At 35.5% G+C, this 25,388-nt stretch overlaps 2 protein-coding genes, 1 non-coding gene and 2 pseudogenes across 4 annotated transcripts; 2 read left to right on the top strand and 3 right to left on the bottom strand.

Moving 5' to 3' along the window:
• Positions 1-912: 912 nt before the first annotated feature.
• On the bottom strand, positions 913-1,968 carry LOC142638369 (serine/threonine-protein kinase ZRK1-like). Its single transcript, XM_075812390.1, has one exon. It carries the CDS (start codon positions 1,966-1,968, stop codon positions 913-915), a length of 1,056 nt encoding a protein of 351 aa, XP_075668505.1.
• A 2,731-nt stretch (positions 1,969-4,699) lies between these two features.
• Positions 4,700-25,388, top strand: part of LOC142638850 (serine/threonine-protein kinase ZRK1-like) — an 83,747-nt pseudogene continuing 63,058 nt past the window's right edge.
• On the top strand, positions 15,734-17,276 carry LOC142640857 (uncharacterized). 2 transcript variants are annotated; one of them, XM_075815158.1, is made up of 2 exons: positions 15,734-15,841; positions 16,530-17,276. In XM_075815158.1, exon 2 carries the CDS (start codon positions 16,552-16,554, stop codon positions 17,113-17,115), a length of 564 nt encoding a protein of 187 aa, XP_075671273.1. In that variant the 5' UTR covers positions 15,734-15,841; positions 16,530-16,551; the 3' UTR covers positions 17,116-17,276. The 2 variants fall into 2 exon arrangements, with proteins under 2 accessions (XP_075671273.1, XP_075671274.1); XM_075815159.1 differs by having other exon boundaries at positions 15,746-15,841; positions 16,466-17,276.
• On the bottom strand, positions 17,325-21,721 carry LOC142638268 (putative cytokinin riboside 5'-monophosphate phosphoribohydrolase LOGL10; annotated as a pseudogene).
• On the bottom strand, positions 24,520-24,590 carry TRNAG-CCC (transfer RNA glycine (anticodon CCC)). Its single transcript has one exon. It is a non-coding gene; the product is annotated as a tRNA-Gly (tRNA).

The raw sequence follows: 25,388 nt of genomic DNA, 5'->3' as shown, positions 1-25,388 counted from the left end.
CACGTGCTAGGTTCACAAAACAAAGAAAGCAAACACAAAACAAGGCAATGAAAATTTAAAATAGAATTGAAGAAGGACCAGCAGAGGAAAAGAAAGAAGAAGAAGAAAAAGAAGATGAAGCAGCAGTAGCAGCTATCTTGCCTCAGCCTCTCTATCTCTCTGTGACTCTGTCTCGCCTTCAGACTTTCACTTTCTCCGTTAGGTTTTGCTGAGTTTTTTTTTTTTTTTTTTTTTACATGGGTCTTGGGCTCAGTTTTTCAACATGTGTAAATATATGCGCCGTAAATATACTTCATGAGGGGGGCCGGCTGGGCTAGAAATTCATCAGGGGGGCCAGGAATTCATCCAGTGAAAACTATCTTTGCTGAAGCATTCTGAGAAATGACATAGAAAAGATTATTATAGTTTTTACATAGACAATTTTATTACATGGAGTTTAATTGTCAATTGATCATGAATTTGCATTTGGAAGTAAATTTTACTCTCTGGACATCTTGCTAATTTTTGTCTAATATATATATTTATCAGGTTTCTAACTATAATTGAAAATATAACTGCAGTATGGAGTAAGTATTGAATATAAGCGCTATATGTAGAAAGGTGCCTGATGATTTCTATGTAGATCTGTGTACATGTCATTGTCTCATTAAGCTTTTGAAAATGTAAAAGGGTGTAAGTGGTTGAAATTTAGATCAATATCATGGCATGGATTCAACATATCTTAGTATCAAGCTTCATTGTATTCGGATTTGGGTATTAATTGTACAGATCTGGACCATTACCAACAACCTGTTTTCCTTATTGCTTCTCCAAAAATAACATCAAAAGTAATAAGATAAAGTTATATAGATCAAGCTATACAGAGCCAAGTATGGCATGCGACTAACTGAAAAATGATGATTAAAAAAATGATTATAGGACAAGCCTCTCAATCTGCGTGAGTTCTTTGGTAACATCTACCATAGTTGGTCTTATCTCTGAGTCTCTTTTTCTACATGTGATGGCAAGGTCTACCACTGCTTGCAATTGTTGCTCTATAGTACTAGCTCTCCCTTCCCCGGCCAAGATTGTAGGATCCACAATGCAACGACCTTGAGCACCATTTTGCATACATACTACTAATCCAACACAATCATTTTTTGGTTCGGAGAAGTCCACACGTTCACCATTATTCAATTGGGGAAAATCATTTGAATTCTTACCTGTTACAAGTTCTAAAAGAAATACCCCAAAGCTATAAACATCAGCTTTCTCCGTTACCTTACCCGTAGCAAAATACTCAAGAGACATGTTTCTTACACACCAAGACAAGAAATCAACTTGAACGTGAGTCTCACCTTCAGGGACTAATATAGAAAAGTCGAAGTTGGATAATTTGGCAACATCATGTTGGTCTAAGAAGATATTTCGCATATTTATATCCCTGTGGATGATGGGTCTAGAGAATGCAGTATGGAGATATGAAATTGCATGAGCAATCTCCCTTGCAATCTTTAACCTGCTTGCCCATGTTAATGGCTGATGTTGTTGACTGCCAAGAGTGCCCTGGATTCGATTGGCAAGGCTACCATTTGCAGCAAATTCATGTACTAAAATGGGAGGTCGAGTCTCAAGGCAGCATCCTATAAGCTTTAGTACATTTTTGTGAGCGCTCATCTTTGCAGAAATCACTAGATCATTGATGACGTAGTTGGACGAGTCCCGGCCTTCTGTAATATGTACACCGCCTTCAAATTTCCTAATGGAAACAAGTTGGCCGTCAAGAGAACCCTTGTACCATTTCCAGTACAACTCATCTTGGACTATAACAAGACGAGCATCATAGTTGTTGGTTGCTTGCTTGAGCTCTTCATCAGAGAAGCTACGAATGGGAATGGACTTGCCATTACATAAGGCAATCAGCTTTTCTAGTACCATGCTTCCATTCTCAAAAAATGCTCTCTCTTTTTCCTTTCTACCCTTACTCATTCTAAAGAAACAATTTTTTTCACCAGTTTTGCATAGCTTGAAGGTGGCGTAACATTTTATCCTTATAATTTCTCCTACCACGCCCCCATCAAACTGCCTTGAAAATTTCGTCCATAGGTGGAGCTTTTTCTTATTAGCCACTTTGGGACAATTGGACTTTCAGAAGACAGCTACAGGGGTCAATCATTCAACACTTCAGCATGACATCAACTCCAGTTTTGATGCTTGCCACTTTATAAAGTTATAATAATGCTAGAGATATAAACTATTTCACAAAATTTTTTACAAATTATTAATGTAGTGAGTAATTATTGGTAAATGAAAGATTGATATTAATGATGAGCTTAAATGAAAACTAATAAGAGATTGACCACTTCAACATTTTGTAAAAATATTGTAAAATAATTTGTAACTGTAGCATTACTCAGTTATGTATAATTGAAAGAATAAAGTTCCACTAATGAACACTTCCTAGTGCTTATGAATCAAACTTAACTACTTGTCAATGGTCTTGTAGCCGAATTGACACCCCCCATATACAAAGTGCTTAGGGGTTTAGGGGGAAAAGGGTTCGAACTGCGGGGTTTGCAGCTTAGAATTATATATCATTGCACACATGCAATGTTGCACTAGAATTAACTTACATATCAAACACCTATATACATTATGATGATCAGACACGCAAAATTTAACATGGCTTAGGTCATCAATAGCATTTGCAACACTTGCATTGCTACTATTCCTTTCCCTTTTGTTATTCCTCTATCCCTATCCTTTTGATTCTTTCTACACTCATGAATTTAATGGCTATTTTTTCAGTAAACTGACTGATTAGAATTATATGGAGGATGATAAATAAAAAAAAAAGGAGAGAAAATATAAATAATTTAATGATATGGAGGATGTAGCTAAATTTAGATGTTGAATAAAATAATATGAGAAGAAAAAAGTAAAAATAAAAGATATAACAATAAACACCAAATTATCAAAAGCAAGCTATGTAATATAATAATAATATTTTTTATATACTATCTTTAATTATTTATAATGAAATATGATAACATTCAACAATCAAAGTGAACAAAAAAGAAAACATAAAACACAAAATTAAATTGCACCAACCTAAAATAAAGTTCTAAAGAACACAAATTTATTAACCTAAAACAAATATCCCAAAAAAATTGAAAAATCCACTAAAAAACTGAGAGAGAAATAACCTTTTTTGTGAGGAAAAATTGTGCATAGAATGGAAGAGTAAATGACAAATTTATGCTAAGAAAATGATAATAAAAAGAAACATAATAAAAAAAGATAAAAGGAAAGAGGAAGAGTGATATTAAGGTAGAGGGTTTGGGGATATGAAAAGGTAAAAGGAATGAGAAAAGTTGGAGAAAGAGTAATATATTATATTTTTAATTTTTAAAAATAAAAAAGATGAGAAAATATAAATAATTTAATGATACGGAGGATTTCATCTTATTTCAATGTTGAATAAAATAAGATGAGAAGAAAAAAAAAGTAAAAAGAAAAGAGATAACAATAAGCACTAAATTATCCAAATCGTGTAATGTAATAGAATAATATTATTTTTTTATATATTATCTTTAATTCTTTATAATACAATAATAGGATAACATTTAACAATCAAAGAGGAAAAAAAAATACTTAAAACAAAAAAATAAATCTTATCAACCCAAATTAGAGTTCTAAAAAATACAAAAAATTATCAACCTAAAATAGAGATACAAGAAAAAAAAAATCTACCAAATTAAAAATTGAGAGAGAGAAGAGAGAAAGAGAGAGAGAGAGAGAGAGAGAGAGAGAGAGAGAGAGAAAACTTTTTTGTGAGGGAAAACTATACAAAAAATGGAAGAAATGATGACAAATTTATAGTAAGAGGTTGTGAATAAGAAGAGACAAAATAAAGGAAGATGAAGGGAAAGATGAATAGTGATATTAAGGTAGAGGGTAATGGGAATAGTTCTGCATTCAATCTGATATTTTAAAATCTGTAATTTTTTGCACTTCTGCAGGCCAAAAAAGAAGAGAAATTTCTACCTAGGAGGCTAGGACCACAAAAGGCGCCTCCTTCACACTTCACAAATTCTGCAGTTGTAAGCAACTGTTCAAGCAAAAATTGAAAGAAGCAGATGAGAGGACTAGTGGGACAGGTCCCACTTTAATCAGTTAGCGCAAAGCCAAAGCCAACACCAACTATACTTTTGAATTAACTCTATTACTAAAAACTTATGTCAACATAATTATTAAATTTGACCTGGCCTCGGCCGGTTGGGCCAATAATTCACTTGTGAACCAATACCTAAGTGGATTTCCAAAATATAGAAGGACCATAAGATAATTGGTTACAAAATATTTCAAAATGCAGGACATCGGCTAGTCATACTCAATTACAATCACAAAAAATTTTTGTCAATGCCTTGCTAGTACCATTTGAAACTGGTAAGGATGACAAAGCCAAGTCATGAGAAACAGACAATCTTCTCATGTGAAACATTTAAACTGGTAAGCTAAGGAAGCGCCAAAAAACTAAAAAGGAAAGCTGCACTTACTTTTGTTCAATGAACCTACTTAACTAATTGGAATCATGTTACCCTGCTACCCCAATAAATTTTCATTGAGCCTCACTCCCTCCACGGTTGTTTTCTAAAAAATCCTAGTGATCAGTGCAGGCAAAAAAGGTTAGCAAGAGAGCAAGGTCCACATTCAAGCTATGCAGAATTGGTTGAGAGATCATTTCTTTAAAAGAAGAAAGGGAAGAGAGAAACCGTTTCTTGGGAATGGAAGCAAGCTACTAGAGAAGCTGGTTGTCTCTTGCAATGGCAAGCCTATTCCCATCCGCACCTTCTCTGCTCAAGAGCTCTGCCTAGCAACCAACAACTATAACAATCATTATTGCTTTTTTTGGTATAAGGGTTCTCTTGAGGGACTAATTGTTCTCATTAGGAAATTACCTGAATCAAAATTCTGGTTCGATTTTGCCATCAATGATATAGTGATTTATGCACAGATGAGTGCACACAGTAATGTATTAAAGTTTGCAGGGTTGTTGTCTCCAGACTCCATGTCCCATTTTAAACTATGAATTTGCTACCTATGGCTTTCTTATGGATCAAATTTATGTCTCACGTGTTAGTGAACTACAACATCAGCCCATGGTGTGGGGAGCAGGTTAAAAATTGAATGGCAGATTGCTCATGCAATTTCCTATCTCCGTACTGCCTTCCAAAGACCCGTCATCCATGTATATATTGTAGAGATAGAAATATGAAATAGTTTTAGAAAATGTTTAACGTATTAAAGGTAACCTTTTTTTCTCCAAAAACATGGCTTTATTGTATTTAGGTCCTGAAAGTAGTTGTTTCGTTTTTTCTTTGGCTTTTACACTTTTTATATATGTTTTCTATGCTTTTGATATTAGGGAGAGAGAGTTTGGATTTTGAGAAAATTTGTCAAATTTCTAATATAGCTTATGTACAAATTTTGTCAATAAATATTATATGAGAAAGGATATTTTTATGCTTCACCTCTTAAGTTCTTGATTAATATTGTTTTGTTTTTCATTCTTTCTTGCAACCCTACTTTAGGTTGACAAATCATTGTGTTTCTTATAACTCTATTTGGGTTAATACTTATTGGAGTTGTGTTTTTGAGTTCCCTATCACAACTCCTCTCTGCTCTTTCTCCCTTTTATAGTTTTGGTTTAATTTTTGTTTGATTTAATACTTAGTCATTTTGGAAGTGAGAATTTGAATATATATCAAAACACAATCTTGGCTATATATTTGAATATCCATCTGGTCTACTTCGGTCCAATTTAGTCCAATTCAGTCCATTCAATCTATTGCATTTACTTCGGTCTAATTTAGTCCACTTCGGTCCATTATGGTCCAATTCAGTCCATTTGGTCTACATCTGTTCAATTCGGGCTATTCGATTCAATTTGGTCAATTCTGACCACTTTGGCTTATTTGGCCTAATTCGGTCGATTCCGGTCTAATTTGATCCATTTGGTCTACATCTATCCAATTCGGTCTATTCAATTCAATTTTGTCAATTCTGCCCACTTTGGCTCATTTGGTCTAATTCGGTCCATTTCAGTTTACTTTGATCCATTCGATGTACTTAAGAATGGAAAAATACAAGTTTTGGTTGAAAGTACTATCAATTATTTGAGTAATATCAACTCTAGTTATAGGATAAATTTTGGTTATCATAATAATCTCCTTAAGAGAATAAGAATTTGAGTAATAACTTTAAAACTTAAGAATTTTAGTTGTACTAAAAGAAATTAGGTAAATATAATATATAATAACAGTAGTTAAAAAAATGTGGACCATTTCAAAAATGAAAAATTATATCAATAAAAAAACATTATAAAATTATATATTTGTAAAAATAGAGTGATGGAAATTACTTTTTGAAATTGTTTAATTTTTAGGAAAAACAAACTATCTACAATAAAATTTAGATAATAAATTATACATATTCAGTATAAGTTTGCTATGAGTTTTGATTATCATAATAATCTCCTTTAAGAAAATGAAGATTTTGAATAATTTATTTGAAACTTAAGAAGTTTAGTTGTACAAAGAATAAAAACAGAAAAACATAGCATATTATAACATAATTTGGAAGAATATGGACAACCTTATACCGGAATAATACCAATCAAACCCATCTAAAATAATAGAATGATATATTGGTAGAGATAGAAAGATGAAAAATAATTTTAGAAATTGTTTAATTTTTATGGAGAACAAAATTATTTTCAACAAATTTTAGAGTACAAATTATACATTATATTACGATTACAAAATGACTATATATTCCCACACATCACGTGTGTCTGCAACTAGTTGATATAAGTGTGAAAAATATCTTATTAGATGATGATGATGATTTTCCCAAATTGTCAAACTTTTTTCTTTCTGTATCAATCCATGAGGGTGAAACTAATGTGGAAGCTTATGAGGGCTTTCGGATTTCAAGGTTTTTCAACTCCTTCTAGAACTTTTAACAGGAGAGGATTCTGGTAATATAACTTGTTTGACAATTGATAAAGATTCTAACTTAATAGCATACATGCATAGTCATACTCAAGGACTTTGTATAAATGAGATTATGGATCCATAAATCTTGGTTGGGAATCGAGGGGCTAGTTTAGAGCACCAATTACAAGCTATGCAGTACCTTGCCTTGACTTGTACAGAGGAAGATCCACACACACAAAAAAAAGGCCAACTATGGTATATGTCACCATACAACTCAGGAGGATTGAGAGGTTCGTTCCATGCAACTAAGTGATGATAGAGCTTGTATAGCAATTGCAATCTGTGATTTGGAAGGCAATGATACAGAAGCTAGTTGGGTCATGAAAATTCTGTGGGTTTCAACATTAGCAGCAATAGCTCAAGCTAATTTGGGAATGTTGTGTCCATAACATTACTCCTCTTTAAATATTCACCAATATGAATAGGTATCATTATTCCATTGTTGCTTCTTATATTTCTTATAATACTTATTCCTATTACATTGTAATAATCATTACAACTAGGGGTGTTCACCAAACTGCAAAAACCAGACCAAAATTGTTTGCAAAATGGCATAACCACACCACACCGTAAGTAACAATGCACTGCACCGCACCGCACCGCACGGTGTAGTGTAGTTTGCGGTTTTATAATAAGAAAACCGCCCCACACCAAACCACACCACACCCTCTCTATATATTACTATATTTATTTTTTTAATATTAAATATATTACTAATTAATAGTTTAATAACCCTAGTTTTCAGAAAAAATAATAATAATAATAATAACCCTTCCAAGAGTTGATTAGTAAAGTCAACTCAAAATAAAGAAAAATTAGCTCAATAGTTTAAAATTTAGCCCCAAAACAAAGGGATAAATCAATTTTGGGCTAGGCAGGAAAAGTCCAAAATTTGAAAAATATATTGGTTTCAAACTGCATCTTATACACCGCACCGCACATGTGACCGCAAAAATGAGATGCGGTGCAGTTATGATTTTGCCTAAACTGCACTACAAAGTGCAATGATAAAAATGACCCAAAACCGTACCGCACTGCATCACAAACACCCCTAATTATAGTGTACCAAACATGTCCTGAATTTTTTACTAAAAAATTTACACTATAGAGCACGCAGTTACTACTATGTATCCCAAGTATCTTTACATCAATAAAGTTCATTGCCTTCCCATAAAAAAAAAAAATTAAAAAAAATAAAGGGAATGTGTAAGTCAAACAAAGAGATGTTCAAAATATTAATCTAATAAAAAAATTTATTAAATGGTGTAAACAATTTTTATAGGATTAATATTTAAAAAATCATTCCACTCTTTCAATGTATTAGGGGATTGAGTTTTATTGAGTCTTGTTACAACATTGTAATTTCTTCTTTGTTATCTTGTTCTTTGAGAAAAATAAAATTTGTTCCTAGCGCATGAAAGATTCAACATGGTTCTCCAGATTCGTTGACACTGTACATTAATCATGTCCTCTGTATCTAAACAATCTCTAACTTCTCTTTTTTTTTTGCGTTTTTCTTTTCTTTTCTATTTTCTTATAGAAAATTCTTTGTTCCTAGCATGACTACTACTCTGGTAATAGTGTAATACACCCAACTTCAATTTTCTTTTTTGGTAGAAATCGGAATTCAATTAAAACTAAACAGCAAATACAAAACGATCCAAGTACATCCCAGCAGCGTCTAAATTAAGCAAAAACAAGACCTCTATAGGAGGTTCTAAAAAAATTACAAAATCCTGAGGTAGCAAAGCTCCTCGCGTAGCAAGGGAATCAGCACATTTATTAGCCTCCCGGTAACAATGCTGGATTTGGACCATGGGAATCTCCTGAAGACCCGCCTTACAATCGTTGATCAGAGCACCAATACCGTTAGGATGAAAATCTGACTTCTTCAAGAGGTTGACAACAAGTTGCGCATCTAACTCAAAGATTACAGCAGGAATTTTTAGAGCAATACAAAGCTTAATTCCATCTCTTAGAGCCCACAATTCTGTTGATACACTGGTTGTAAATCCCATAGCTCTAGCATACCCTTTAACCCATTCTCCCTTATCATTTATAATCAAACCACCTCCCCTAGCCAATCCGAGATTGCCAAGGGACGACCTATCAGAATTCAGTTTGTGCCAATTCATGGGAGGGCAGAACCACCTTACCTGGATTTTGATCTGAGGGCGAGCAAACTTCATGTTGGTGCTGAGATAAGTGAATTCAGAGGCTCTAGAGATCACCTCAGCTTTCAAGTTCCAAGGAAGACCAGCATTACGAAAAAGAAAGTTGTTTCTCCGCAGCCATAAGGTCCAAATACCAAATAGGAATATGATACCCCAACTGAAGCTCGGGGAAGGAAGGAGCTTATTGGTTCGGTAATTCAACTTAAGCCAGTCCACAAGGCTGGTTCCAAGGAAAGTGCTCGCAGCAAGAGGGGGAGGGAAGGCCTTCCACAGGGCTTGAGCTTCACGGCAATCCCTGAGGCAATGGAGAATTGATTCAGGCTTCTCATTACAAATAGGACAAATTTGTGGGACTTCCATTCCCCTAGAGTGCAAGACCTCCCTCACAGGAATGCTATGGTGAAGGCATTGCCAAATAAAGCATTGGATTTTTGGAATAGTAGCTACCTTCCAAAACCATTCCCCATCAATCATCCTGGAATTAATATCCCCCTCCTACAAGGATGCTATCTTGTAGGCATCTTTGAGGTCAAAGGTCCCACTTGGGGAAGAAGACCAAGAAATGCTATTAGTAGAAGAGGCAGAGAAAGAAATTGGAGTAGCTTTAATTTCCAAAGCAATCTGTTTAGGGAATGAGAAGGAGAACTTCTTCCACTCCCAACCCGAAAATTGAACCACATCCTTAAGGAGAATGCCATCCTTTCCAAGGTTGAGCGGACCAGCAATCAGCCCTTTAAGAGGTCCCTTGTCCATCCATTTATCATACCAGAAAGAAAGGTGGCTGTTTCTGCCCACAACCCATTTAGTTCTAAGTTTAAAAATATTTTCCCCTTTTTGAATTGCTGCCCAGGTGGCTGAACAGGACCAAAACTTGGCATAGGGATTAGCTCTCCTTCTAGGATTTTTATATTTTTGGAGTAAAACTCTTGCCCATAGCAACGAAGTCTCTGAGTACAGTCTCCAATTCAGTTTGGCTAACAAGGCCGTGTTTTTTGCTTTGGTTGTTTGGATGCCCAAACCACCTTCCTTTTTAGGCTTTGTGATTTTCTTCCAGCTCACCAAATGGAGTTTTTTCTTCCTTTCTGAAGAGCCCCATAGAAAATTCCTGCTAAGCCTATCAACACTGTTAAGGATCTTGGGGGGAAGAGCCCTACACTGCATGACATAGTTAGGGATCGTGGTGGTGACAGCTTGAGTGAGAACCAAACAACTAGTAAAAGACAAAAGATTAGCTTTCCATCCAGAGAGATGACTCTGAACACGGTCAATAATGAAGCCAAAGTCCTGGGGGGTGGCACCAATCTTGATGGGAAACCCCAAATAATTACCAAAAGAAAGGGTAGACCGAAAGCCTAGGATTTCACACAGCTCATTCCTATTGTCTCCTGATACATGGGGAGAGAAGTACACTCTAGACTTATCATGACTCACCTTTTGACCAAAGAGACTACAAAAACAATCCAGAACATCCCTCACCGCCATACAATTTTTTCGATCAGCCTTTGCAAACTGAACAAGATCGTCTGCAAAGAAGAGATGGGAGAAGGCCAAACCTCCTTGAGTCACTTTAACGGGGTCCCATAGCTTGGAATTACACTTTTCCGTAATAAGAGCACCCAAAAACTCCATGCAAAAAATAAATAAGTAAGGAGAGAGAGGGTCCCCTTGTCTGATACCTCTAAAAGGGAGGAAGGAATCTAGAGCACCTCCATTACAAAATGATAGATATAGAAGAAGTCGACACACAGCTCATAATTAGAGAAACCAGTTGGTTAGGGAATTTGAATAGGCCAAGAGTGTCCCTAATAAAACTCCATTTTAGACGATCATAAGCCTTTTCAAGGTCAATCTTCACTGCCATAAACCCACACCTCCCTTTTTTCATAGACATGGTATGAATCACCTCCTAGACAATGATGGCGTTATTAATTCCTTTTCTGCCAAGGACAAAGGCGGTTTGTAGCGAAGAAACCAGATTTGCCAAGAGAGGTCTAATTCTGGCAACTAAAATCTTAGAAACAATCTTGTAAACCGAGTTACAAAGGCTTACAGGACGGTAGTTGTTGATGGATTCTAGATTCTTGCATTTGGGAATCAGGGTAATAAGTGTTTGGTTAAGATAGGCTGGAATTCTGCCTGAAGTGAAAATCTGTTTAACCTCATCTTGAACCGAATCACCAAGCAGCAGCCAAAACCTCTGAAAAAACCTTGCGTGAAGCCCATCCGGACCAGGGGCTTTAAAAGGCTTAAGAGACCAAAGACCCGCTACAGTTTCCTAATCAGTGATAAGGTAAACTAGCCTTCTGCTCTCATCTTCACTTATCTGAGCTTGCCAAAAGGGGGGGGGGGGTTCCAAGTGGCACAGATAGAGTGATTGTGGCCTGAGGTATACAAATCAGCAAAAAACTGCCTAATATAATCAGCTACCTCCCGATCATCGTTAATCCAATTCCCTACTCGGTCTTTAATGCAAGTGATACGATTCCTCCTTCTCCGGACAAGAGCTGATGTGTGGTAGAACCCCGTATTTCTATCCCCTTCAACTAACCAAGTAATCCGCGACTTAAGTGTCCGAAACTCCTCTTCAAGCTTAGCCACCTCTGCAAACTCAGCCCTTAATTCCCTTTCTAGATTAACCAGAAAACTATTAGGAGTGGCTGCAAGAGCAACTTGAATGCCTCTGAGGCGGGCCGTTACTTTCTTTTTGTGCATGAACAGGTTTCCAAAAACATTTTTGTTCCATAATTTAGCTTGCACAGTGAACTTAGAGACAGCCCGAGGTAAGTCAATTGGCCTAGCCCAGGCTTCTCTGACCACATCAAGGAAGGAGGGGTGTGAAAGCCACATTGGCTGGAACCTGAAAGGCTAGGGAAGCCTATAGCCACTATTGCTCTCGAGACTCATCAAAAGCGGACAATGATCAGAGTGAGACCGCTCGAGATGACTCACACAAGCCTCCGGGTAGAGCTCATACCACGCCGCATTAACAAAAACCCTATCAATTCTCTCTTGAATCAGACGCGTTAGAGGTCTATGGTTGGACCAAGTGAACTGGGCGCCAGAAAAACCAATGTCAATCATACCACACGAATCTAAACACTCCTGGAAACGTAAAGCTCTATTAATATTGACAAGCCTTCCCTCGAATTTATCTTCTCCCATCAGAACTTCGTTGAAATCGCCTTCTATTATCCAAGGTAGAGAATGGAGGCTAGCCACAGATTCCAAGTTATCCCAAAGTAACCGTCGCTCTGCATATCTCGAGCTGGCATAGACCGCTGATAATAGCCACGAAGTGGAGGAAAAACTAGGGGTGACCACAGCGTGGATATCCTGTTCCGTTGTGGAAAGCTCGAACACTTCCACTTGGGCTGAGTCCCAGATAACCCAAAGACCACCCGATAAACCAAGAGTGTTAGCACATATAACCCTATCAAAGGGAATTCTATCCACAATGCGCTTAGCTCTCTCGACGCCAACCTTAGTCTTTGTGAGGATCATAATAGCAGGGGAGTGTTCTCGGACCATATCAATAACTATACTATGAAAATTGGGGTTGAGGGCACCCCGGCAATTCCAAACTAAAAGATGCATAATTAAAAGACAAGCAAGGAAACAGACCTTTCAAGAAAGGTTGGGGCGACCGCCTCTTGCCTCGACAATCATATCATCCATTGAGGATTCCAAAAACCCCATATGCTCCTCACTAGAATTCGTTTGCATCGTCGCTGCTTAGTCTTCTCCCTGTTTTGACCCCTTTGATCGGCGAGATGGATCAATCCACTTCAATGGGAGGTTGGAGATGCTAGCTGAGACTCGGTCGATGCTCGTGTCCTACTTCCCATCCAACGGAGAGGCGTTTGAAATTTCTAAAACATCCGATTTGGAGGGCTTAATACTCATAATCTCTTGATTAGGCAGACTAACCAAGCCCTCTTCTGGCTTCTTCACAAAGGCTTGCCTATGGAGAATCTCCATGGGAGAGGCTGACCCTCCTGCTTTAAATTCATAGACCCCAGACGACGAACAAGCGGCCGGAGTGTCCGAATTGAAGCTACTACTACCTTCACCCACTGCCTTCCAAGAAAGAGAGGAAAATTTGTTTGTGCCCTTAGTTCTCGGCACAGCTCGAGATTTCTTTTTTGTCTTTTGGCCTGGGTCAGGGCTCTTGGCACTCAAAATGTCAGTCACAAAGTTAGAGGTAACCTTACTTTGACCTTCCTTAGTGCGATCTACAAGAAACACACTAGCTCCTGCAATGACATTGCGCTGTCCCTTTCCAACCTTGCTGGTATCACATGCTTTGGATAGGCCCAAGGCAAGGCTAAATGGGGTGGAGGCCTGTTAATTCCTTGGGCTTCGGTCAGAGGAGCCCAAAGTAGCAATATGGGCATGCTCTTTCACAACTTTCCTGCTGGAGGCTTTTTTTGTGAAACTAATACCCAGGGGCCAAAAGCTTTCTCTTCTTTTGAAGTTTGATCATGTGTATCAGACCGGTTCCCCGCCTCTTCTTCCCCCCCTCTGCTGCCGAAGCTCGGACCTTGTAATGGCAATTTTCCATCTTATGTCCTACCCGGCCACAAGCAAAACATAAGGAACCAAGTCCTTCGTACTGCACCGGCTGATCAATCCCACCAAGCTTGAGGAGTTTGGTTATTGGCTCATCAAGATTTATTTGGACAGATAGTCTGGCAAATCTCCCTCTGGACTCTGCCGCCGTGTGCATATCGATCCTAGGCACCGGACCAATGACTTCCCCAATCTCCCGAAGCACCGATGGTTCATAATACTTAATCGGCAACTCAGGGAGTTGAATCCAGACCGCTACAGAGGATAGGCTTGCATGGGAAGCTTTGAAGTTGGGCTCCCAACGTCTTATGGATAGGTAGTGTCCCCCCACAAACCAAGGACCACCTTTAAGCACCCGGTCAATATCCTCCTTCTCTGCAAATCTAGTCAGGAAGAAGTCTTGGCCAAGGTTGACACAATCCATCCTTCCCGACGGTTTCCACATACTCACAATGCATGAATGCAAGAAGCTATATCCAATAGTCTTCCCCACAACCTTGAGAATTAAGGCGTTTGACCATTGTGCTCTTATTCGAGTTTTGGTAGTGCTAGAGAGTTTGACCGCTTTCTTTCCTAGAGGAAGATCAAAGAACTCATCGTCTGACTCTACCTCCATCACCATATTATGACCGACGTCAAAGGCTCGTTCAAAGGCTCCTGGAATCTCTCCAAGCAGTTTATCCCTATATGACCTCTTTACATTCAAGCCCATGGAGCTATTATCTGAGCCATGCTCACCCAAGCAGTTAAGAGAGCGCTTGAAGGTCGTTGTCAAGATAATCTTTTAGTTTTGCATCCTTTTATGTAAAAAGATTATCTTGACAACGACCTGATAGTAAAACATTCATATACATGACAGTCCTAAACTCAGTTGTACAAGGTCAAATATTAAAAAAGTTGCTATTTATTTTGTTGAAAACTGAAAACAATAAAAAATAATAATAATAAAAAGTTACTGTTCACAAAATTTTTATTGTTCACATGCCTAAATGCATTGTTCATGGATAATGAACAGTGCAAGAAGTGCTCAACTGAAAAAAAAAAAAAAAAAATGCAAAACCCAAACGCATACTCACTTAAAAAAAAAAAAAAACCTCACATCAAATTATTTATTTTACACAACATTTCATTAAAATATTAATTTTCTTGATTTTTTACTTATTTATCTTTGTTCACACACAACAATCACCATTCATTTTATTCCTTTGTCATATGAATACGTAAAAAAAGAATAAAAAAAATAAATGCAAAATGACTTGTGTCAATGTAAATTTATACAATTACTGTATCAACAATATATTTTTACGAAACTTTGAATGATATGAGAATTTTGGATCCGATTGGCTTAAATGTGATACTTAGCTTAATAAAAAACACAACAAATTCTTTTATATATTTATTGTGATATTCATTTCTTTTCATAATTGTGAAATAATTATGAAAAACATAATATATATATATATATATTTATATATATTCTTTATTTTTTTAATTGAAAAAGTTCAAAAAAGAAGAAAAAAAAGTAAGTAAAACTATGTAGTTTTTGGATAGCTATAGGAACTAACCTAATAAAATTGGAATTTCTATCCTTTAAAAAAAAGGATAAAAGGACTACATTAGGTAAAAAAAAGAAAAAGGATTAAGATCAATAAATCATAAGTTACAAAAAATGAAATTGAATTTAGGATAAAATTAGAGGATGTAATATGTATTATGGCTAAATATTTAATTCCTTCTTTAAAAAAAAAAAAAGTTAAAATATTTAATTAATTAATTTGTTTTTAAATAAAATAATACACCAGGAGATCCAATACCTATATATAAAAACTGAAGTCTTTAAGGAGGTACTGCCACGTTAGGAAAAAAGCCTGCTTCAAATGCTGCCACGTTTACAATTTATTTAAAAAAATACCGCACGGTGCGTTTCTTGAGGCACACTTCTATCAAACGTGTTCCCAAAAAAAAAAAAAAAACACAAACCCTAAAACACAAAAGCCAAAGCTGAAAAATTTTGTTCGTCCTCTGCAACAACAAGCGATTCAGAAGTTAATTTAGAAGGTAGGCATGTTTTTTCCCCTCTTTTGGTTTTCTATTCAATTACCGTTTCTAGGGTTTTGAAAATTACTGTAGAGTCTAGATTTATTGATGATTTTTCTTAATCTGAAATCGATTTCGTGCTGAAGAACATGGATTTATGTGTTGCCCAAAAAAAAAAGTTCTGTCATTTCATTTATGTTTTTTTTTTTAATTTTTTTGTTGAAATATTTTCCTCTTTTTATATTTTCGTTACCCATGTCTCTTCTCTACCATTGTTGTTAAGGTAGGTTTTTGCAGTATATATTTAAATTTTTTCGTTTGTAGTTGCTCTGATTTAAAAAAAAGTTAAACCCTGAAACATAGAGAATAAGGATGTATTGAATATTAAAATGCCTTTCTGCCTCCACTGATGCCGATCTGCTACCTTTTCCCTTAATTTCTGATTTATTTTTTCAATTTCTTGAGTTCTGTTTGCTCGATTGTTGTGTTGATTAAATTTTGTTTTTTGTTCAATTCAATATATTCGCTTTTGTTATTATTATGTTCCATTTTTGTTTTAGGCCCTTTTGATGTCGTTTTCCCTTGTGATGAATGTGTTGTTCATTCTGTTATGCATGTTCAATTTTTAGTTTTTTTTTTTGTTAGCTCTGTTATGTTTTCATGGTGAGAAAACAAAACCCCAAACCAACATCTTTCTCTCATCTCATAGCTCCCTCTTCCATCTTCCAAATATGAGACCTTTGGACGAGGACGAGACCAAAGCAGTGTTCGAAAAGCTCTTCAAGTTCACAGGCAACAACCTCAAAAACATCGTTGAGAACCCTTCCTACGAAGGCCCTGACTCCAACCCAAGTCGCTACTGTTTCCGCATCAACAAGAACAAGGTCTACTACGTGAGCGAGTCCTTGGTCAAGCGCGCCACCAATGTCGCTCGAAACAACCTTGTCTCTCTCGGCACGTGTATTGGCAAGTACACCCATGGCGGTAGCTTCCACCTCACGGTCCAGTCGCTGAGTTTGCTGGCTGCCAATGCAAAACACAAGGTATGGCTTAAACCCACCTCGGAGATGGCGTTTTTGTATGGGAACCATGTTTTGAAAGGTGGGTTGGGGAGGATTACTGAGAATATTGCGCCTGGTGATGGGGTTGTGGTTTTTTCAATGTCGGATGTGCCTCTTGGGTTTGGTATTTCGGCTAAGAGTACTCAGGATTGTAGGAAGTTGGATCCCAATGGGATTGTGGTGCTTCACCAGGCTGATATTGGGGAGTATTTGAGGATGGAGGATGAGCTTTGAGGTTTTTTAGGAGGTTTTGGCAAATGGGTCTGTGTTGTTTTGGTGATATCTTTTCTGATTTTGGGTAATATTAGGTTGTGTTTTATGTGGGATTTTGATTATTTTGTTGAAACTTTCTTAAAAGTAGTAAATTTACCAATCAAGATGAGAATTTTGTTGTCTTTTATGTGCTGCAATGATGATGATCTAAAGTATTTCTTGCTATATGGTTATGTTTGTGTTATTTTCTCATTAATGAGTTTAAATGTGCTTGTGATATTGTTGGAATTGGGGTTTTGATGGGGGTTTTGGCAAAAATATAAAGAAACTGTTGCCCCATGAATACTTTGCATTTCAGTTTCACTTCTACATTTGTCACTAAGAGGGAGATTATTAAATTCTGCTAAATAAGCCAAAGCCTCTTGAGTTTATGTTGCAAACCATCCATAGTGATGCAACCTCTCCTTTTGGAAATGTACCCCATTCCTCACAATCATCAAGAAAGTCTAATAGCTTTGAATAGAATGAGTCATAGTTCATTAAAGTAAGGGAACAGGTGATTATCAAAAAAAGAGGAGGAAACAGGAAGCTCTGACCCTATCCATTCTAGTTGAATTAATGCTAATTGTAATATCTCAAACACCTTATCTAGAGTACCAATACCACCAGGAAGAGCAACAACAGCAATTCTATCAGAAATACTGCTCCTAACTGCAGCATCCACCAACCTATGCTACCTCACAGAAAAAACCAGCATTACTGAAAAGCAATTCATGCAGCTGAGAAGCATCAGGTGACAACAATAGATTATCTGCAAGTAAGATAAGTTTCTGAAGGTAGACACAGATGAAAATTTGAGGCTGTCCCTTCACCAGCTTCTTTACCTATCCTTAATCCACCCACTGGTTTTCCCTCTTCTAAAGCACCTTTAGTAGTAACATGCATTAGTCCAGGACTAAGCCCACTCCATGAAGTGTAATTCAAAAGATTTGCAATCTGAAGACCATAAGAAAAATCTAACCACAGTCAAAAGGAAAAGTATGCTTCCATGATGCAATTGTGGTTTTGTGCTGCCAAGTCTCAGCATTCTTTATGCATGATTGTCTCAGCATGTGAAAACATAATTTAGATACAGAATTTTACATTCATGTATGCCAAGCAAAGCAGGCAGGAAGCAATCTATTAATTTTCGTACCTCTCTACTCAACTCTAGTGCTTGCAGGTAATGAGAATGACCAGGTCCCATCCTTGAAAAACACAAATTCAAGACTCCTTGCCCAAGTCTATGTGTGAGTTCATAAACATTTTCTTTTTTTATAATTAAGTTTGTAACATTGTTCTATCTCTCTTCTGACCTTTCAACCAATAAAACCAAATTAGCTAGCAAACCTTTTCTCACATTCAACAAAATTGCAAAGCATTTATAAATTCACAAATTTTCTTAGTGCATGACACTCTTGGAACGACCAATAAGAACTTCTAAATCCTGGCATTAAGATCCATAAATTTCATAGTCCACTTTCAATTCTCTATTCCGCTCCCACTCCCAAAAATTGATATTAAAAGTAAAATTGGCCAAGTTTTAAATAGAGCTCAGATATCTAAGCATGAACTGAAGATATATATATATATATATATATATATATATATTTTTTTTTTAAATCATAGTTTTCCCTTTAGATATATAAGAGTGCTATTTGTTTTTACTTAGGCAAGCTGTTCATTTGCCTTGCTAGAATCGTAATCCTTACTTGCCTGCCAATATAAATAACCAATCTTAACGTAAAAGTCATCCATGAAGAGATTGCAGTTCCATTTTTGGTAGAAATCAAAAGCAGGAAATGTGATGCATTCACTTATGAGCTGAGAAGGCTTGTATGTGCAGCCTAACTCCTAGAAATTGGCCACTGGCAAATAATTTGGAAAAGCATCCCTCTATTGAAGTGCAAAAGAATTTCATCAACAAAGCCACTACATGTTTATGATTTCAACGTGCTTAAAGTAAAGCTGCATCCCACAAGACCTTCTCATTCCTATACGTCTTTTATTCAAATGGTTCTTTTGGCAGCATACTGCAAAACAGGCATCCAAAATCCCATAGTGGACAAATTAAAATTCTTCAAATCGCTTGAATACTTTTCTGTTTTGTTAATCTTTTACATCAAACACCAGAATTGATGCTAATGTACCTGCTTGTCACTAACATAGACATCCCCTTCACTTCAGGGAGCAACTACTAATTATGCTTCAAATTCTTTGTTATCTTGTTTGAGAAGAAGAAAATTTTCTGCTAGTACATGAAAGATTCAACATGGTTCACCAGATTCACTGATACTGTACAATAACCATGTCCTCTGTTTTTCTTTTTCGTTTTTATCTTTTTCTTTTAGAAAATTCTCAGTTCCTAGCATGACTAATACTCTGGTAATACACCCAATGCACACTCTTAAGTGATAATCCACCTCACTAATTTAGTTTTGCATCCATATGTATAAGAGTGTAATCCACCTCCATATGTAAAAACATTAACTTGAAGACAGCCTGATAGTAAAATATTGATATACACGACAGTTATGAACTCAGTTGTACATGGTCAAATATTATCATTTTCACCAATATCTTAGTTTTCAGTCCACAAAAACACTTATTTGATAAATTGAAACATCATGAACTAAAAATGCTCATTATGTAAGCTTTAGAGACCAATAGTGCTCAAGGCCAACTTCCATAGAGTAATCATCTCTTTAATAAAATTATGATTTTAAACATTTACTTATATAAAATTAAAAATTTTAAAAAAAAAATTCATTAATATACACTCCATTTTCTCTAATTCCTTTTAAATAAAAATGGGTTTACACTAACATGCCACAACTAAAACTGCATGCAACAGTTAGTTTCACTATGCATGGTTTTTGGTGATGGCATTGCAATTGGATGTGTTAGTGTATAGTTGTTGATGCGCAGGGCTTGTGATTTGGATTTGGATTTGTGGGTTTTGTTGATTTTTATTGGTGGAGTTATGACTACTGAGTTCGGTGTTGCATGAATACTTTAAATTGGGCATTTCTTGTATCGTGTGATTTCTCAGTTTTAGACTGCATTGTGTTAAAGTTTTTCTTTTTAACCCATCAGTGTATTTAGTATTTGACTTTGTCTCAGGAGCTGTCTGCACATTTCAAATTGCAGAAAAGTTTTGTTCTGACAAGAATTGTAGATAAGTTGAAATACTTTAAGGGGTTTTCTTTAGACATTAGAGTTGAAGAGATGAAATTGTTGTATTAGAAAGATGACCATCTCTAATGTGTCAAAAATGTCTTTTACTTAGCCAATAAAAGAATTTCTTATCTATTGATATAGCTAAATCATGGAACCTGGGAAAAAAATAGGGACCTGAAATCAGAAGTTATATTTTACTTAAAATTTATGAAGGGAATGAGTATATGCCTAAAAAGTTGTTTTATTTGTTGTCACGAAAAATAAATTGAGAATATGTGGCCTACTGATTTGATATCTTCATTCCTGATGTTATTATGTTTATTTGATGGGAATAAATATAGTACTGTTAAATGAGTTTCCATTCTAATGAACATGGGTGAATATAGTTAGCTGAGGATTTAGTTGTCAGTGTGAGGGAAACATCACAAAAGCAATGTTTCTTGCTTACATGCATGCGCTGAGCTATAGTTGGCACTATATTACACATGAACGTCAGATCATCTGTTAATATATGGTTTTTTGCAATGCAATTATGCTTGAGTTTCCTGTCAAAGTGGAGACTGTTATGTCCCCAGAAGGGTTTATTATTGTTTCAATGGGCCATTTCCACATATTTTTACCAACTCGTATGTTGTAGTTCGTTTAGTGGGTTTAGTAGATCATGAATTAGACTTAGTGCTCTTTAAGCTCTGTTTGCACATACATCTTACATTAGGATGATTGGAACTCCATGTGCATGAGCTTGGTCCTTTGAAGTTTATAACTACCTAATTTTCATAACTCTAATGTATGTTTCTGAATTTGTTTGTTGTGTCTTGGGGTCACACACTATGATTATTATGTGATTAATCATTGACGGGCTAATCTTTTCACAGGGACAATTTGTTTCATCCATTCCTGTGCTTTTTCACTTTCTCTTTTTCCTAAGCAATTAAATGAATTATACATAATTTACAATATATGTATATGTTGTTTCCCTTTTTTTATTTTATTTTATTATGTTGATATGGCTATGCAGTCTCTGTCTTTCCATCTTTTAGAAGACATAGTAAGAATATGAATAATTATTCAGTAGAGAATGCTATGAGTAGAGGATTCAGCATAGAACATAATGCCTTTCATGTGGAACTTGACAAATTTGGAGTCTTGGTAATCTTTGAATTGCTCTAATTTGAAGTTGAGTTTGATATTTCTTAATTGTTAAAATCTCATTTATATCCTGTTTACCAATTGAAGTATAGTAAATATTAAGTTTCTTTATTTGGCGTAAGTATTGTTCGCTTAGATGGGAGTAATATGCAGCCTTCTCACAGGCCATACCTGATGAATTGACATGTTTGTGGTCTGCAAGAGTGGAAGGCGTAACATCTATCACTGTCTCAAGGAACAATGTCTTTAGTAGTGTCATTACTTGTTACATCATTGGTAATTATCATATTGGAGAGAGAGTGTTTTCATCTTGATGGGGGGTTTTGGCAAATCGATTGGTGTTGTTGTGGTGATATTTCTGGGTTTGTGCAAAATGTGTCTTATTCGATTTTGGTTAATATGGGGCTGTGTTTTGTGCGAGATTTTGATGATTTTGTTGAATCTTAGTTAAAATCGGTAAATTTACTAATCAAGAAGACATTTTGTTGGGTTCTGTGGACATTGTGTTTTGGTCTTTTTTTATAACCGTGTGTTTTTGTTAGAATTATATGGCCCATCACAAGCTAGAAAACTGTGTAACCTGGATCCACAACCCAGTAGGACCATAGCTATTCTTCAGCTTGACTAAATCTTTTTCCAAATAATGTGTTCTGGCACACCTTAGCAACATGCTTTGCATGTATATTAGGGTCTTATAGGACAGTTTTTCATCCTTGTCAAACTGTCTCATGTGATCTCCACTACAACAGTTTTTCTGCCCATACATGATTTATGATATATTCTGTTTCTGTCACTCTAATCAAACTTGGTCTCATTTGATTCAATCTCATTAGTTCTGATTTGTCTACAAGAATAATTAGGCTATACTCACTTGTTTGATTTTCCTTTTCATTACTTTTTTCACGTTTTGAATTGTGAAATATGGTATCTGTAGAATTGATTGTTATCCAGATTTTTGAATCATGAAAATTATTTTATGAATGCACATTGGTATTCACCATATTGTCTTTAAGTCCAGCAGGGCGTTAAGGCTTCTCTTAATATAGGAGGGAGATTTTGATCTCATTTTTTAGTTGGTTTAGGGGATGGAAAATCTTTTTTTTAAACCTGAAATGAAGAATTAGAACTTTGCGCATTCTGAGTAGATTATAGCTAAATTTCTTCCTAGCAAGTCATTTATCTATTTTGCTGGCGTAAAATGCGTGAATGTTTATTTTGCTTTACATGTGTGTGTCAATCTTTGATAATGCTATTTGGGAATCCATACCAAATTGTAATTTTCTAACTAGATGAATTACTTATTACCATGTATTGCAAGGTTGCAACAGCAAGAATGCAAGTTGAGCTGTTGATTGTCACATGCATGTGGCATTAACATTCAGAAAAGAGAATCGAAGTGTTTTATCTTTGTCCAGTAATTAACACAATTGATGCAGAGGATCTTATTAAGTATTGTTTTATATTATTGGCTCCAATCGCATAGTAACATGTCTAATGATGTTTCACTCAGATGAATTGTTGATATGGGTATACACCTATTTATGTGATGCAATAAGAAATCTACAAAATTTAATGTTTGATCACTGCTGCACTAGATTTTCAAACCTATATAATAGTGTTTGTAAATGTTCTCTTTTTCTTTTTGGATAAGTTAGATTTTTGCTTTTTCAAAGACATCAAACGATGCAAGTAAAAATGCAATCCTTGTGAGTTTCACTCGTTATGTGCAAATGGAAAATGCTTCAGTTCTACAGAATTTGCCCACCATCTTTGATATTTAGTAATAACTCCTTTTTTGGTTGAAATAAAAAGATATGAAATGGAATTTTGACATTAATTTGTAGCATTATTGGTCAATGCAAATGAATAGACTTGTATATACTAATCCACGCAATGCAAGATCAAATCGCTGGCCAATTTGCATTTAAACCCATTGTACAGACAGTAACTGAAATACCCTCCATCCTCCTCAAGAAAAAGAAAAATTAAGTGCATGATTGGTTCCTGTTTTCAATTTTTTGTTTCCAAAACTTATTCTTTTTAGTGTTTTGAGAAATTGTTTTCAAAAAACAGTCTTTAAAAAAAGAAAAATTGAAAGAAAAAAAAAATCCACGTTAATTTATTGCAAAAATGCCACTAAAAACTGGAAAACTGTAAAATGAAAACAACTCAAGATTATTTTCACAAAACTGTTATGTACAGTGAAAGATGTGAGATAGTTTTTGAAAAACAGTTTTTAGAGAAACATGGGTTTGGTGGGTCTCACAGTTTTTGTTATTAAAACCAGAAAATTTACCAAAAGAGGCTCTAAAGTTTTGTAAATTAGAATTTATGTGAGTTAAATGGAAAATTACACCGACCACTTTAGAGATTTTACAAAATGGCACTCTCCTAATATTTTAAGAAATAACATTTCGCTTCTTAAGGTTTGTGTAAATGTAATAATTAACTCAATTTTTAGTTAAATTTTCATTTTTTAAACAATTATTTCAATCTTAATAAAGATTCTTCCCCAAACTATAGAGACATAATACTCCCCTTTAAGGTTTGTGGATGAATGACACTTTTCTCACTAGATTTGTATAAATGTGTAGGAACAATTTAAAAGAAGAAGAAGCATATTCCATAAAAAAAGTAACAATGTTAGAAAATATAAACTTATCTGCTGCATTTATAAAAACTCAAAAGAAATATCATTTCTTGAAACATTTGGAGGATTGTCATTTTTTGAAATATCAAAAGAGGGTATGAACTTATCCATTTCACTTATAAAACCCTCAAGAGACGGTGTAATTTAACTTATTTCTTTTTAAGTTCCAATAGGTTCATGAGTTATTTTCCAATGGGATCAATTGATGGGTTAAGACTCATTTTTACAAGATCAATTAAGCAACATAAAATGGGGACAGTTTCGGATCAATTTTCCACCTATATGAAAACTCACATATATCTTTATAACTAGTTTGCAACATGTGATATGAGCATGAGACAGAAAAATGGTGCTTCGACAATGGACAAGCAGAGTTCCAAAAACTTCGGAAGAAAAAATTTTCAAATTGCGCATCCAGGGAATCGAACCCTGGTCAGTACCGTGGGAGGGTACTATGATACCACTACACCAGATGCGCTTTACATTTCTTTGGCTCACACAATAGGTTTAAGAATACAATAATTTATGAAAAGTGGCTCCTTCATTTACAACACTCATGTTTAGTATCAAAGAAGCCCAATTCAATGGTGGGCAGTGGTCCATTAGGGCCTGGATTCAAGCCACATATGTAATAAAGCTCAACCTATCATCAGCTAGTAAACAGACTTGGGCCCAAATGGACGATCCAAGAGAGTAAAGGGAGTGTTACATTAGCTAGATGAAGCACAATTTTAGGTCGGTCATTGATTAATTGCCCATTGTACCACACAAACTAAAGCAGTTAAGTTAAGAAATTGTGAATTGAATTTTTAACTTTATAAATGAGAGAGCAAAGAGTTAGAGAAAAATAATTATCCAGTATGGTGAAACAGGAGATTATGTATAATCAAGAGAATAATCAAGTGTTCAAAGAGTTCTTGACATTCATATATTTGAGAGAATAGTCAAGTGTTTGAAGAGTTCTAGACACTCTCGTTAATAGAAAGGGAAAAAAGAAGTTACCTATATTTTTTATATTACTTTATTTTTAATGTATTATGGCATGAGATTACCTACAAGTACTATTGAGTAAAAGTACAAAGGTAGGGGAAAATGTAAAGCACAAGAAAATGGGTTTGGAATACCAAAAACAGAACACACCTACCTCCTGTAGTTAACTTAAAGGCTTATATTTTTTATGCAATGAGCAGAATATTTCCTATAATCTCTACTACCACAAAGAGAGTAGCTAGGTTTGATCTTGTCTTCTGATTTTTCAGACATATCCGTACTTAAA

The sequence above is a fragment of the Castanea sativa genome, chromosome 6, assembly GCF_040712315.1.
Source record: "Castanea sativa cultivar Marrone di Chiusa Pesio chromosome 6, ASM4071231v1".
Taxonomy (NCBI): Eukaryota; Viridiplantae; Streptophyta; class Magnoliopsida; order Fagales; family Fagaceae; genus Castanea; species Castanea sativa.
The sequence above is the reverse complement of the archived record's forward strand: the minus strand, read 5'-3'. Positions and strand labels throughout refer to the sequence as shown.

Coding starts and splice junctions, on each gene's coding strand:
- LOC142638369 (XM_075812390.1), bottom strand. CDS start 1,968: ATGAGTAAGGGTAGAAAGGAAAAAGAGAGAGCATTTTTTGAGAATGGA.
- LOC142640857 (XM_075815158.1), top strand. CDS start 16,552: ATGAGACCTTTGGACGAGGACGAGACCAAAGCAGTGTTCGAAAAGCTC.